The following is a 14,521-nucleotide window of genomic DNA, read 5'->3' on the forward strand; positions in this document are numbered from 1 at the left end:
CCATGCCAGCCCGATTACTGTGAAGTTAGAGCTCAGAGAGCGGGTTGCAGTTTATCTCTCCAGGTGCATGAGGCACATAACATTGCAATGACAGTACAGGATGTACTGGAACCATTCACCTTTTATTTATTCTTTTTAGGATAGCAAAGGCTTGTTTTGCTCCTCTTCAAAATATCTCTTGGCTCACAAGAGAGGGAGTGGGACAGGCCAGCTGTGGACAAAGGACTGGGAAAGCTGGAAGTTGGTTCCTTGGTACGCCAAGTCCAGTGGTTTGGCCTCTGCCCATTTCACCACTGCCTCTTCCATTTTAACTGTAATTCTTGCTGAAGGCAGCACCTGAGTCTCACATTTTCAGATCTACCAGGTTTTTCTGCCTTCTGCTGATATTCAGGAGAGATGGAGATGTGGTTTTCTGCAAAATGTCAGGGTCTCTTCCTGGAGAGCTGACAGCATAGGTGTTTTATATGTACATGGGCTATCAGGATGAGACATTCTTACTCTGAAACATTGGCTGAGACAGACAGACATTCCTCCTGCCACGGAGAGACAGGCAGGCACTCGCTGTTGCCAAGCCTTGAAGTATTTGGCATGTTTTCTATTGCCCTAGTTTTGTGGAGTTGTTCCTGAAGTTTTACAAGTACATGAGAATCTTAGTTCTGTTTTTTTATTAAAAAAGAAAAAAAAAGGGAAGGAATAAATGAAATAATCTAGTCCTCCTGCCTAGACAGAAGTGGGTATGGGAATGTGACTCAGTTGCTTAAAACCAGAAGGCAAATGAAATAACCCCAGTACATTTCTAAACACAAGTCAGTCTTGTGTTTTTGGGGGAATTTCTGAATTCTCTCTTGGGTCTTGAATATGTGAAGAGTGTGCAGCATGGCTTGTTTTCTTAAGTGAAGGAATATTTGCAGGTCTGTAAGAGTTCACACATCCACAGTGTCCTCTGCAAACAATAATGAACCAACCAAAACAATCAGTTCTCCCTGAATTAAAAGAGCCCTGCATTTTTTAGATCTTGTTCACATTCTAATTTGTGCTTTTTCACCTTCCTTGCAAGCAGGAGGATCTGAAGCTCTTTAGTTTTAAGTGGAAGACAAGACTTCATGTCAGAACATGATTCGAGGAAGTGGAGCTTTGGCATTTTCATCGTTATGTCATATCATCAGACTTTCACATGAGCTGGCGACACAGTTTACGCAGAGATGAATGTAATTATTCATGGAGGGGCCCTGTGCAGCTCCGTACTCCCCAACTGACCTATAGAGATTGACTGGCTCTGCAGGCCTGTATCTGTCCTTCCATAGGCTCACAGGAGCACGCCAGGCTTGCAGGCAGCTGCCCGCATGCTTTCATATTGGTTCTATAGGCAGCTGCAGAGGCACGTGCTCCTGAAATCACCGATGAATGCGTAGGCACACGCTCGCACCTCCACATTGCCTGAGCGGAGGGACACATGCAGTCAGACTCCCACAACAGAAAGGTTTCCAATAAAGCTGAAACACAGAGGTATTGTTTGTCCAACTGCTGGCAACTGCACAGAGCCATTGTGTGGGGCCTGAAAGCCTTGGCGCTTTATTCTCTGCAGACTGAATGGCAGCCGCGGGTAATAATAACACAAGATTAAAAAAGCCAACATTATAGGGGCATTTACAACCCGCTGAGAGAGTGAAATCTCAGCAAGGCTGAGCTGTGTCTCTAGTGATCCTGCGTTTTTACTGCTTGATAAGGAAATGATGGGCAGCTCTGGAGAAATTGCCACCGCAGAGCAGATGAAAGGGGAGCAGGTTGTCGGTTTGAATGCTGCAGTAAGTAGAGTGGGACAAATGGAAAAGCTTACTGCAAGTCAAGTGACCAGCCTGTCCCCCCGGCATGCTGGGTGGGCGGGGATGTGTGTTTGTGTGCTTGCACGCCTGTGTTTCCTTCCCAGGCTGGTTGAAAACCTAAGGCTGGCTGGCGTCACTGGGGCCGGACTTGGTTTGCATAATTCAGAGCTTCATGCTTGAGGGCCTTTGGTCAGCATCATCCAGGGGTGGTGCTTTGGTAGCTGCCAGCAGATCTGCTCAGGGCTGTTCACGTGTGAGAAGATAGCTGTGGACTGATCGTGGGTAAGGGATGGTTGGATTAGCCTTCCGCCTGCAGAGGCAGCCAGTCTTTCTGTGAACTTAAATTTTGGGAGACAATAAATATTGAGCTTTCTGAATGCAACTCTCAGTCTTAAGTCACAGTGATGACAGCTACCTTACGCAATTTAAGCTCAACTGACTGATACCATCTTAAATGTGGAATTTCATTGTTTTCAAAATAAATAAAGAAACCCTACCCCACAAAAAAAACACCAAAGATGACATTTTTCAAGGGACAGTTCCTTATCTTAAAAGTCAAGTCTTGAATTTGGGGCTAGTTCTGACAATTCTTTTAACGTAAATGTCTTATAAAGCTCTTTGTGTTACCTATAACTATCTAAACAGCTTTAGAAGACGCAGGTTTCCTCTGCACGCACATGGAAGTTCTTGTCAGTAAGCTGGAGGCGGAGTACCAGACCATAGCAGCATCCTCTCAGGATATGCCTGGGCTGCGGAATAATGATGACATATCAAAGCCAGCCCTAACCTTGCTAGCTTGGGTATTACCAGCAGGCTAACCCTGGCAGTGCTGAGCTGCTGGAGGATGCACCCACGTCTTCAGGCAGGTTTCGCAGCTTTTTGCTATTCAGCAGGTTTCTAAGGCAGCATCATCTTACAGATGTGACCTTGGTCTCTGGTATTAACAACGCAATGAGTGAAATGGTAGGAGGTATTTTAAAGTAATAACATAGGTTTTAATAAGAACTCATGCTACATGGCTACAGCAAATGTGGTTTAATGACTGAATTTTCCTTTCTAAAAGCATTGTCTTCTGTTCAAGTGTTTTGCTTTGCTTGTGCCAGGCAGCATGGCATGAAAATTGCGGGGCCCTCGGTGCTGTTTCTTGTGTGGGACATTATGGGCACTCAGAAATCCAGACTGCTTCACACATTCATTTACTTGGATTAATGAATCTGTCTCTGCCTCTGTTTCCCCAAGAGTAATGTGAAGTTACTTACGTCACAGGGATTTATGAGTTCTTTCTATATTGGCCATTTTGCAGAGAGTGAAATTCAGCTCGGACGGCTCTACAGAAGGACAAAGTGTTTGAGTTTGTTCTTTTCTAATCCTAGTTACAGAAAACTGGCAAGTTTTAAAGTCTCTTTAAACACAAAATATAAATACCCTTTGTTTGCCTTTTATTTTTGTGTGGTGATCTCTTTCTCAGCACACCCCCCCGTACACCCCCCCCTATATGTTCTGTTTTTCTTTTAAAATGTTACCTGTCTTAAACTGAAAATTGTCCAGGTTGGGATCTGAGAGCTCCTCTGCACTGGCACAGACCTGTGGAAGAAGGCTGTGAGCTTGCTTTGTTTCCACAGGTTGCAAGTGTGAAATTAAATGTATGTTAGCGGTAAGGTCTTTGTGGGAAGAGGGTGTAAAGAGGTGTTGAGTGATACTAGAAAAGAATGGTCTAGGAGGGGGAAAGAATGGATGTAGCTAAAACTAAATATCATGCTTGCTTTTTGCCAGAACCTTTACAGCAGAAGCGTGGATGTATTCCCAGTTGACAGCTCCCTCGTCTCTCTTTCTCCTTCCCTTTTCTTTCTCCGCCTCTGGGGCTACTGTTTTAGGATGAGTTGGTTCCAAATAGACAATACTTTCCTAGCAGATAAACGGACACCTAAGCAGCTGCACTGGTATCTATCATGAACAGACATGCTGCACAGTGAGGGAAATTACAAGATGGGACCAGCATAATTTGTCAAATTTAAAAAAAAAAAAAAAAAAAAGAAAAAGAAAAGCTCCCCCTCCACTTGAGCAGTGTCCACAAGACAAGAGAACAGCACACTTACAAACTGTCACTTTCTTTTCCAGTCTCTTAATATGTTTTCAAATGCTTCCGTTAAGCGTTCTGCCTTTAGGTCCTCTTTGTAAAGGATGTGTTTTAGACAGATGGAAGCAGGTCTGTGTCCTGACACAGATGCAGGACTATAAATTTGTGGTGGAGGAGATGGGATGTAATTATTTAGGAGGTTTTTGTGGCTTATTCCAGCATCTGGTATTCTACCAGGGTGCCCTCTGAAGACTGAAAGGGACAGGAAGGAGCTAGAGAAATGCTGAGCTTGTTTTTCACTTGGTAAGGGATTTTAATCTTGAAAGAAGGATTTGGAATTTATGCAGGAGGAGACAGTGATTAAGAAATAAAGATGCATCTCACAGTGTTCACCATTCTCCCTTTGTTTGCTCAGATCCATGTTTCAGGTTGTAGGGCGTCTTATCTGCTGCTATTTAAATTGCATTGGTTATGTTGGGTGCCAGTGGGCAGCTGCTCACAACAAATCGGTCTTGCTGAGATACTGGCTACGATGGCTTCTGCGCTCAGGGCTAAGCGTGCAGCTTCCCACAGGCTGCTGCCTCGCTGTGCCTGTGGCTGGGCATCCACACGTAAGCGCATGACTGAACGTCTCCATGGCCTTCCAATTCATCCACAGCCTCTCCATCCCAGTCTGTGTGTTGTGCCTGGCGGGAGCACCAAGACCCTCCTGCCCAGACTGTGGATTCCTTACCCAGTGCTCACGAAGCAGGCAAGGCTTCCCTGCTCCTCTGCTCCTTGATGTTGTAAAAGGGGAGTGGTGGAGTGAAATGTTCAGGGGTTTTTGGGTGACTTCTGAAACCTCTAAGAGGTGTGGTTGAGTCATTTGACTGTCTCAGTTAAGGTCATTAGCATTTCAAAATGCCTGATATTTTTCTGTCTGGTTGTCTGAACTGGGTAGAGGATTGTCTAATTGGGGCTTGGTGTTGGCCAGCCAACCAGGCTTCTCTTGCTTGTGATCTAATCAGATCTTGCAGCTCCTGGGACTAAATATTTCAAGATACTTAAAGATTGGCAAGAGTTTGGGGTGTAATTAATTCTTTAAAATCTGATACTCAAGGACTGCAAACGCTTAGTCAGCAGTAAGCTTCTGGTGCTGAGGAGTTGCAGTGCTGAGTCAAATGGGCTGATTCTGATGAAAGATATTTCACTTTCTGGTTTGGTACCTGGGCAGTGAGCTAGTCTCCCAATGCGAATTTTCTTTTTTTCTTTTTTCTTTTTTTTTTTGTTTACCTGTAGGCTCTTTACCTCCCTAGTCTTTGGGAGGTGTTTCACAAAAACAGGTAGAAGTTATATCCCACATCTCTCTGCAAACAGACATGAGATTTCCCAGTCCTACCTTGGCTTTATCAATTGCTGATTTTTGCCTCTTCAGCCAGAAGAAAAGGAGAGCGACATCTACACCCATACGGGCGAGATGAATACAGCTATCACGCAAATAAAATTACTGGCTGCCGAATAGCAACAGCTTAATGAAAATGTGAACTGTTAAACAAATAAAGCCAGTCAAGCTCATAATACTTCAGCGTGGAATTTCACTGTATCACTGAGCAGAAATAGAATTAGGCATAGAGAAAGGATATCTGGAGAAGTCTTTGCCTGCCTCTGTGCTTGGTATATGAAGCTGGACTAGGCAGGAGTCAGCCGTACCTTAAATATGGACATGGAGAGGAAATCTTTTTATCTAGTGCAGGAGCCTGCTAAATAAAGCAAGGCAGAAAGGGACAAGATAAAGCACTAGATTTCCTCTGAAGCCTAAATGCAGATTGTAGAGAGGGATGGATCCCTTGAGAACTGTGTGATTTTATTTATTTATTTATTTTTACATTTCTTTAGCATCTTCTGCTGGTGAATAATTACCGTACCTCTGTGGGGTTGGTAAGTAGCATTACTCTTCTGTACAGAAAGGGAAATGGAGGTGGGGATTTATCTACAGCTGCTGGGCGAAGCTGGGAGGAGCCTGACAACAGCACCTAGGACTCTGGTTCATGCCCTCCAGGCAGTGCTTACCTTCCTGTAGCACCTGGGAAAACTGCAGGGTTTAGTGACACTTGCAAGTGTCAGGTGAAATCCCCAGGAAGAGAATTTAAAAACCACTACTGAGATCCCATCTCAAAGGCGCAGTGCTGTAGCTGTGGGGTTGCGAGGCATTTTCAGCACCTCTTTGAGCTTTACCCAAGGACTGGGCTTTCCTGTGCTTCCGTCTTCTTGAAAACTCCTGGAGTTAAAGATGTGCCCATTCCAGGATGAGATCTGGAAAGGCAAAACGCAGTATGTAAAGTTGGGATCAGCTTGCGAAGAAGCCCCGCGGCCAAGGATCTGCTGTATCTGCCTCCAAACAAAATGACATCCTCTTTCCCTGGCTTGTCCCATCCCTCTGTGTTTGGCTGTCAACAGTCAGAGGCAAGGAATAGGATGGAGTGATCCCAAGGAGTTCAGAGGACACCTGGAGTTGCTCTTTCTATCTCTCTTTTCCTCCACCCCCACCCTGACGGCATTTCTTCCCAAGAAAGCATCTCTCACCTAGGCTTGGTCTCAGACTTGTGTGGAGTCGCTGGTGTATTGAAGGTGTATTGTGTCTGGTTTATGTGGAGCTTTAGTGCACTGTGGAATAGAAATGTTATATTCTAAGTGTCTGTTTTTCTGGGTGACCTTGTGAAATTTCCTTGCACCAGATCTGTATTTTGCCATCCTGCTGCCTTTATCTAATTTGTTTTCTTGCGTACGTTACTGACATCCAGTGAAGTGTAATTTGTTTGAGAAGTGGCACTTATAACAAGGATCCTGCTAGTAATCCCTGCATTGAATCCCTATACACACAATGTTCCAGGAATAATTAAAATCACAAACTTCAATCTTGAGGGATGCACAAGGGAAACCTATCCTGAAATGAGGCTTGGCATATCTGACTTTTCTACTTCCAGTGCTTTTTAACAGTAGGATTTGCTATTTTTGTTCCAGGTCTGAAGCAGATTGAAGTAGAAGTCTGACATCCTGAATTTACACATCCTAACAACACTGTTCATCAGTCAGTATTCTTACTGTATCTTTTCTCTATCCCTTCTCTCTATTAATTTTCCTCAATAGTCTGCAGGGATCATTTGCCAGCCTGATTCAAATTCCTGCACTTTCCTGGCGTCTTGTTTTATAACATCTCGCATCATGTACTTTCCATCTCTGTAATCCATTTAATCGAAAATACTGGAATGGCTTTGCAGGTATTTATTGCATTTCTTTCTTTCCTTGTCTTAGGAGGTAACAGGTCATTTATACAACCTAATCCAAAGTCTCTTGGCTTCTGGGATTATTTTTTTCCTTTTATTTTCCCACTGATTATGCTGGGGGCTGGTAGCAAGAGCAGGAATGACGGTGTGGAGAAGTTGCTTTTATGTGTGTGTGCTGTTTCGTAATGTTGTGCTCAGAGCACAGCTTGGCAGTTCAGCAGTGAAACCCCTGCAGCCGACATCCCCCAGCAATAACATTACTGTTGCCTGTCCTTCGTTTTTGGAAGCGTTGGTCTTAGGGTTTGAAATAATGAAATACTGTTGCATCAGTAAGTGGTTTTCCATTCCTTTTGGCTCTGGAAACGGATATTCACAGCTGGGTGAAGTTCATTTTAATCCTCGCAAAACCAGAGCTGGATTTGTACAAGTTGTCGTTGTTCCGCTTTAGAAACACTCTGTGCCTTCTGGATCCCTTTATCCCTCCCAGGGGCTAATCCACGAGCTTTGCAAAACGCTCGGGGTAACTCCGGAGTTGCGGGGATGGAGGGGCAGCTGGCGTTATCTCCTTTTCCTCCTGCAGTGCCTTCTCTCCCTTGTTCTAGAAAGGCACGGGAGTGTTTGTAGTGTATACTTTCTGATGTGTATAGATAGTGGGATGTAATTATCTTCCCCGGAGGTAGAGTCATTATGCTGGCTGTAAAGAGAGAGGGTCACAGTCCTAATGGGAAATGATTTTAAAGCAATCTTGACCAAGTCTAGTGGAGCCATTTCAGACCACTTAAAACTCAGCCAGTCCTTCACGGCACTTGTGATACGTCCACTTTATGCGGTGAGAGGCAATGGGACTAACACTTGTCGAGGGATAAAGAAAACCTGTGATAAACTGCAGCGTCGGCTTTGGGCGAGCGTTGTATGCTGCCACAGGGGAAAGGTGCCGGCAGAGCCCCAGCCTTGATTGTTATTGTTCTTGATACTGATTTGGAAAAACGCAAGGCACTTGCAGAAGCAATAAGCCAGTAGTCATGAAATCTGCCACCTTGGGCTTCCTGTGCTACAAAAGCTGCCCCTCTGCCCCCAGGCCTGATTCCTGCAGAGGCAAGAGGATTGTTCCAGTTTCCCAAGCAGGTGGCTGGGCAGATCGTGGCACGGTCCCCAAGTCAGAGCCAATTGCTGGTGGATGCACTAGTGGTTCAGGCTTCGAATGTGCATTGACTTACAAGGGTAATTTGGTCAGAGGTTGCTTAATAGCAAATACTACTTCGTGTTAAAAGACGTCACGGGAAGACAGACTGCAGCGTGCTTTGGCACGTGGTGGAGTTGTGGTCAGCAGCAAGGTGAGGAGAAAGACGTTGGCAGAGCTGATGGAAGGTGGCAGTCAGCAGTTGTGGGTCATATTGAGGGGCACTGGCAGGTCTGCTGGGACCAGCCCAGGACTAAAAAGCAGACACCTCTTCACATAAGCATTTTGCTGTATTTCAGTCCTTTACAGAAGCACAATAGCCAGGGCTGTGCAGGTTAGCAAAGCTCTAAGCTAGTACTCAGGAGAGCAAGAATAACTAGTAGTGAAATGCTCCATGTCTAATTTTCATCCTTTGAGCTCCTCTGCAATGTTATTGGAAAACAAAAATTGTTTAAATAATGGAACAGACCCGATGAAATTGTGCAGTGATGCAGAAGGGGTGAGGAAGGGTTATTTCCTTTCTTTCCATTACTTTGCTCTTCCTGCCTTGCCTCCCAAACGTGGGTGGAATCTGCGTGTTAGGCACTAGCAACATCAGCCTGGCCTGGTGGCTTTTCTTAATGGTAAGGATGCGATTAAATGCAATTAACATTGATTGAACAAAAACTGCCCTCAGTTTGAATGCCAATTAATTAACAGCCATCCTTTCAGCAGTGGCCCTTTGTAGAGCGGTGTTTGTTCCTCCTGGCCCCAGTATTTTCTAGTACATGTCCAAAATCAAAAGCACTGTGTATGTTCCCTACTGTGATGTCTGGGGCTACCGGCTCAGCGGGGAGATGCAGCCCCCCGGCTGGGATGATTTTTGTGTGCAGTCTAGTAAAAGCAGAGCTGCTCAGTCAGTGGCAAAACATTTCCTGTTAAGCAAGGCTAAAGACGGGAGCTCTCTGCGAGTTAGAACAATGATCAGAACAGTTGTCTGGAGGAAATCAATGTTATAATGCATGAACAAACAGGTGAGACTCAGAACAGCTAGAGATTAGTTGTGCTAGTAAATAACTTCATATTTGGGTGATGCGGAGCAATGGGGAGGTGTCGAGGCAGAGCAAAAGCGAACAGCGTGTTGGCTCTTGTGAGTCAAAGGAGAGTGAGGAGGGGGGAGAGGAAACCAGAAAGACTGTTTCTGTTCCTTGCACGCTGTTGGTGGGGTATGTAGACCAGTGGACTTCCACGTGAAAGCACTTTCTGGGGTGTTCTGACAATGCGTCTGGTGAGCTTTTTGAAAGGCGTCTTTTCTGCTGTCAAGCCAGCTTTGAAGACACCATCTGGGGAAGTAGCCAAGAAGTCATTGGGTGAACTTCTCTGCTTTGCAGAGCTATTAACACCAGTACAGAGAAAAGGGAAAACAAAACTCTCTTCATAGCTTTTTGAATTAATGTTTTTTGTTGCTGCCAGGCATACTCCTGCCCCTCCTTATTCCAAACCCAAGGACAGCAACTGTTGGACTCCTGAAGGATGAGAGAGACAGAGAGCCTTTTCTGTGCAATAACTATATGGCACAGAAGTGCTGTGATCCATTAGTCAGCACAGCTGCTCCACAAAATAGCCAATACCCTGAATGTAACAGAACAAATTGCACATAACCAAAAAATACCTACAGCATACATCAAACCAAAGTGACTCAAATGTCCCTTGCAGCGCTTTGGGGTGCTAATAGCCCTGCAACAAATGCCTTATCCAGTGGAGAGGCCTTGAACACCCATCTTAGGACAGGTCGGGATTTTTGTATTTCGTTAGTGCCTCTTTCCAGACTAACTGAGATGAAAAAGTTGTGTGGTCACGTTAGTGAAGTCTGCTGTGTGCCAACAGGTGTTCTGGTTTTGAGAGCTGCCTGCACACAGTAGGGAACTAGGAACTATGGAGATTAATTTCTCCTTTGTCACTGACACTCCAAATGCACAGAGTCATTTATTATGGGGATCTGCCTTCTGATTTCTTCGTAGCTACACAGTGCCCATATGTGTAAGCGCCATGGTGCGACTGCTTAAAGGAATATTAGAACAAAGCACTCGCTGGAGGAAGCTTGCAGCGTTTACCCTGTGAGACTAAAGGCTGGTTAAATAAATATGTCTTAGCACAGCTGAGGCTTGGCAAACAGTGTCTCTGGCAAACACTGAGGGAGGAAGTTCTTTGGGGTCTGGGCTTTCAAGGAGGGAGATTCCTCCACTGGCTGTGAGCCTCCGGCGAGGCCGAGAGCCGAGGTGCAGAGCTAGCCAGTGACTGTGGGAGGCGGAGAGGATGCTGCAGACTCACCAGGCAGCCCTGAGCGCCTATGCTGGGATGCAGACCAACGAGGAACAGGAGGAGGACAAGAGCAGCGCATTGAAAAATCTTGCTGAGACTTGCTTGTCCTGACGCTGGTACCAAGGCCTACGCGCTCTGTTACAGGAGAAGGACCATGCTGGGTGCTGCCTGGACTCCCTTCTCAGCAGGGATGAGATTTGTGGAGCCAGATCTACTTGCAGAGCTTGACGCTTACTCCTCACTCAATGGGAAGCAGAACTGGAAAGCTACTGACTTCTCCACGGGTGCTGCAGAGTGGTGGGCTGTGTCAGCTGAGCAGCCAGCCAATTTTGACTGCTCTTAGTTCCCAGGCGGGGTCTCGTGCTGGTGGAAGAGCATGGGTTAGTGGCTCAAGGTTCTGCTTGCCAGGAGAGGTGTGGAGGAGAGCCCTGCGTGCCCTTTGGCTGGATTTGCTGCCAGGACTGAACAGATTGCCGTTCCTATTTGTGCTGCAGCGCAGCTGTGAGGAATCGCCTTTGTACGGACACTGTATTCATACGTAGAGGTGCTGGGCTGGAGCTCATCAGGACTGGAACCTGGTGTCTACCTGACATTGCATTGGCAGTGGCATTAAAAATAACCTACTCACCCTGTGCACGAAGGGTACCGTCCCTTCTCTTTGGAGTATGTGGTACTCTCTCCAAGGCTTCTTGCTTCCCGAGTTGTTCTTCTGCTAAGACTTCAGCAGAGACCAGCTAACGCCAACTGTGGGGCAGTTATTTTACGATGAGGCACTGAACTTCTTTAGGCTGAGCCTCACCTCAATTAATTGGGAATATCCTGTCATGTGGGAGCACCTTGTGATTGCAAGGTGCCTGGACCTGTTGCATATGCAACTTGTCTGGTATATATGCAACGTTACAAGCATGTTGGAGAGGTAAGGCTTCTCCTTCCCTGTCCTGGCTCCTTTTGCTCAAGGTAAGTGTTGTAGCAACCTGGTAGCATCTTGCAGGGAGGATTGCAGGTTGGAAGGAAATAAAGGGGTGTCAAATCTGTATCGGCATGTTGCGGTGCTAGGGGCAAGTAAAACGCTGGTGTAAACGGTTAGCTTAGCCCAGAGTGGGCTTAGTCTTAGAGGTGTGGTGTCCTTCCGTGCTCTTACACAGCATGTGAGGTGTGAAATGGATGCAACTGTGCTTTTAAGTAGTTAGCCACAGGTTTATAAACTGATGGCCTAGGAACAATGAAAACAATTACATGCGTACGCTAACAACCATAGACTTATATGATGGGCTAACAGACCACAAGGCCTACAGAGCTTCCACTGTGCAGCGTGCAGCTGCTGTGTGATGCTCTGCGGTAGCTGGCAGAGGAGACCTCTGGCCTCCAGCACCGTTAGCTGTTAACCATGCCTGTGCTGCACGGCAGGCATGTCCTGCAGAGGGTCCAGAGGAGCGCACGCTCACAGCCAGCCAGAGACCATACTCTGGTTTCACTTTCTTCATGAATTGAACCTTAGCAATATTAGAGGTTTGAGGGTGGTAGTGGTCTACGCTGGCGTGGCAAATGCTGTGAGATCTGGGCTGGCACCTGAGCAAGACAGTCTGAAACAGCTGGGAATGCCACCTCTCTGTGCAGGCTGTTGTGTAGTGGGAGCCCTTCAGTTCCCCCAAAATGCCAACCCTGTAACCTTCATGAGCACTCTGTGCCCCTGATGAGGGAGGGTACGTTAATCAGCTGCTCCACCCAGCACGGGCTGGTCTTAGATGTAACTGTATCAGGCCACTACTGGGAGCAGTGTGGGCTGATTGACAGTGTCATTACCTGCATCCTTTGTCCACAGAAGCTTCCCTTGGTGAGAGCTGTGCAGCAGGAAATCGGTGTGGGGCCTGCTGGCAGCCCACCAGTTCTGGGTCCAGCGCTCACTGTGCAAAAGATTTTGAGAAAGTTTAGTCATCCAGAATGAGATGGAACCTGATGGTTTTGCACAAGGAATGTTCACGAGCCTCCAGCTCAATGCATCTCCTGGTATGTGAGTAGGTTAGGCTGGAAGGAATTGATTGAGGTTAAGTGCTGGCTGTTTGCGTTTTCTCCTGAAATAAGTAAAAATATGTAGTTATGATGTTGAACGTGAAATGGTGTGACTATGATATTCTTTAAAATTACTTTAAAGGAAAAGGTTTTACTATCTTCCACAAGGGTTAACTGCGGAGTGGCCACATCAGTGGCTTTTTCACAAAGTGTAGTGTTCCTCGACACTTCACTGAAGTGTTACAGTGTGAATACAGCAAATTATTGCAAAATTGATTGCGAGCTGTTGCTGCTTCACTCATTGTAATTTGTGTGAGTGCTATTGGAGTTTTTAAAACGTATTGCTCTGCAAAACTTTTAAGTCACTAATGATGGGAAAAATTACCTGAGAAATTAGTCAGTCGAATAATATTGATGGTTCATTTGCCAGATTTCTGTATAAGCTTTGTCTAAATAATTTGGCAAACAATTTTCTTTTTCTTCTTGAGTCCTTTGAAGCTTTTCCAGTTCACTGTTGTGTAGAGATGGGGCCCTCTTTGGAGATGTATGGTCAATGTAGACTGAAAATGCTGACCTTGCAGGTGCTGGGCAGCAAATACCAGCCTGCTATGCAGAAGTAGCCCAGATCTACTAGTTAGTTACATCCTCACCTTCTGACGGATATTGCCAAGTGTGCTACCGTCGATACTTTGTGGCGGTCTCCTTTCTGATTCACGTTTGAAGAAGCACAGCTCCTTTCCTAAGAAAGGCTAGCGTCTAGAGAGTAGAACTGAGCACTAGTAAAACGGGTAGTGGGACCACGTGCAGCTAACTATTCACTTGTCTTTCTGTAGTTGGCTTTAGCAGGGTCCTCTAAACATGGGTAAGGACTGTCTGCTCTGCAAAATGGAACTGCACCTATCCAGACTGTGAGAGAAACGTAGCATGTTGATGGGCTCACCCTATGCAATTCTGCTGGTCATGTAGCCACACCAGCAGTTCACTAATATAAAGATGCCACTGCTGATGCCTGAGAGCTGATTACCTAGGGTTTGAATTGTAGGTCCAACATTAATACCCCAGATCCTCAGAGGGAGGGGCGGTGTTATAGCTGGTGCCAACTGTGTTCTCATCCACTGCTGATGGCGTTGTTGGTTTGATTTCATAGGAATGGTAAGATAAAAATGGGAAGAGAGCATAGCAGGCTCTGCATTCTCCATCCTAAAAGGGTCGAAAGCCTCCTGTTTTTTCTACCCATCAGAAGTCCACAACTCTTGTGCAGAACCCTGCAGGATCTGAGAATGTATCACTTGGGAAACAGGAGATTGCTGTGAGGACAAAGCAGGCGTGATTTTGCTTTGAATTTTAGGAGGGTTTGGATCTTAACAGGATAAAGGCTGTCAAACATATCAGGAGTTAGGGCAGTCTCCAAGTCCCTCCCTTTCTTCCTCTTCCCTCTCTAGTGCTTGCTCTTATGTTGATCCTGTTCCAGGATGAGAGAGTGGTGTGTGCATGTTTGATGGCAGCTAATCAAAGTGCTCCCATGTCCTGCTGAGGCTGGGACTTAGCGTGGAACTACACTTACTCCTGCCACCCAGCTGCTCTGAGGCTTACCTGAGACCATGGCCTTTCTCTCCTGCTGTAGCCCATTGGGTTTATGAACCCCGATCACTTGCAACTGACCATGTATTCTCATTCATAGATTCAGTCTCACCTTTGGTATCATGGCCTGCTGTCTTCCTTCTGCAGTCCTTTGTCCTCTTGAGTGTCTTGTGTTTTACAGCAGGTGAAACCTGATGATTTTTCTGTGGGATTTTCACCCTGCCACTTTGCTCCTTCATTTCTGAGGGAAACAGTCCCGTGTAAACAGCTGCGTAACTAACTTGCT

General features: G+C 46.0%; 1 protein-coding gene across 9 annotated transcripts in view; it reads left to right on the forward strand.

The window, feature by feature from the left end:
- Window positions 1-14,521, forward strand: part of CHCHD6 (coiled-coil-helix-coiled-coil-helix domain containing 6) — a 115,962-nt gene that overhangs the window by 100,856 nt on the left and 585 nt on the right. For 4 of the 9 annotated variants that reach the window (XM_055706626.1, XM_014280784.3, XM_055706624.1 and 1 more), the window contains one exon: window positions 5,776-5,817. The exons of the other annotated variants lie outside the window; for them this stretch is intronic. In XM_055706626.1, the coding sequence (XP_055562601.1) occupies window positions 5,776-5,817 (42 nt within the window). The remainder of the gene's footprint in view (window positions 1-5,775; window positions 5,818-14,521) is intronic. 9 annotated transcript variants of the gene reach the window in all.

The sequence above is a fragment of the Falco cherrug genome, chromosome 4, assembly GCF_023634085.1.
Source record: "Falco cherrug isolate bFalChe1 chromosome 4, bFalChe1.pri, whole genome shotgun sequence".
Classification (NCBI taxonomy): Eukaryota; Metazoa; Chordata; class Aves; order Falconiformes; family Falconidae; genus Falco; species Falco cherrug.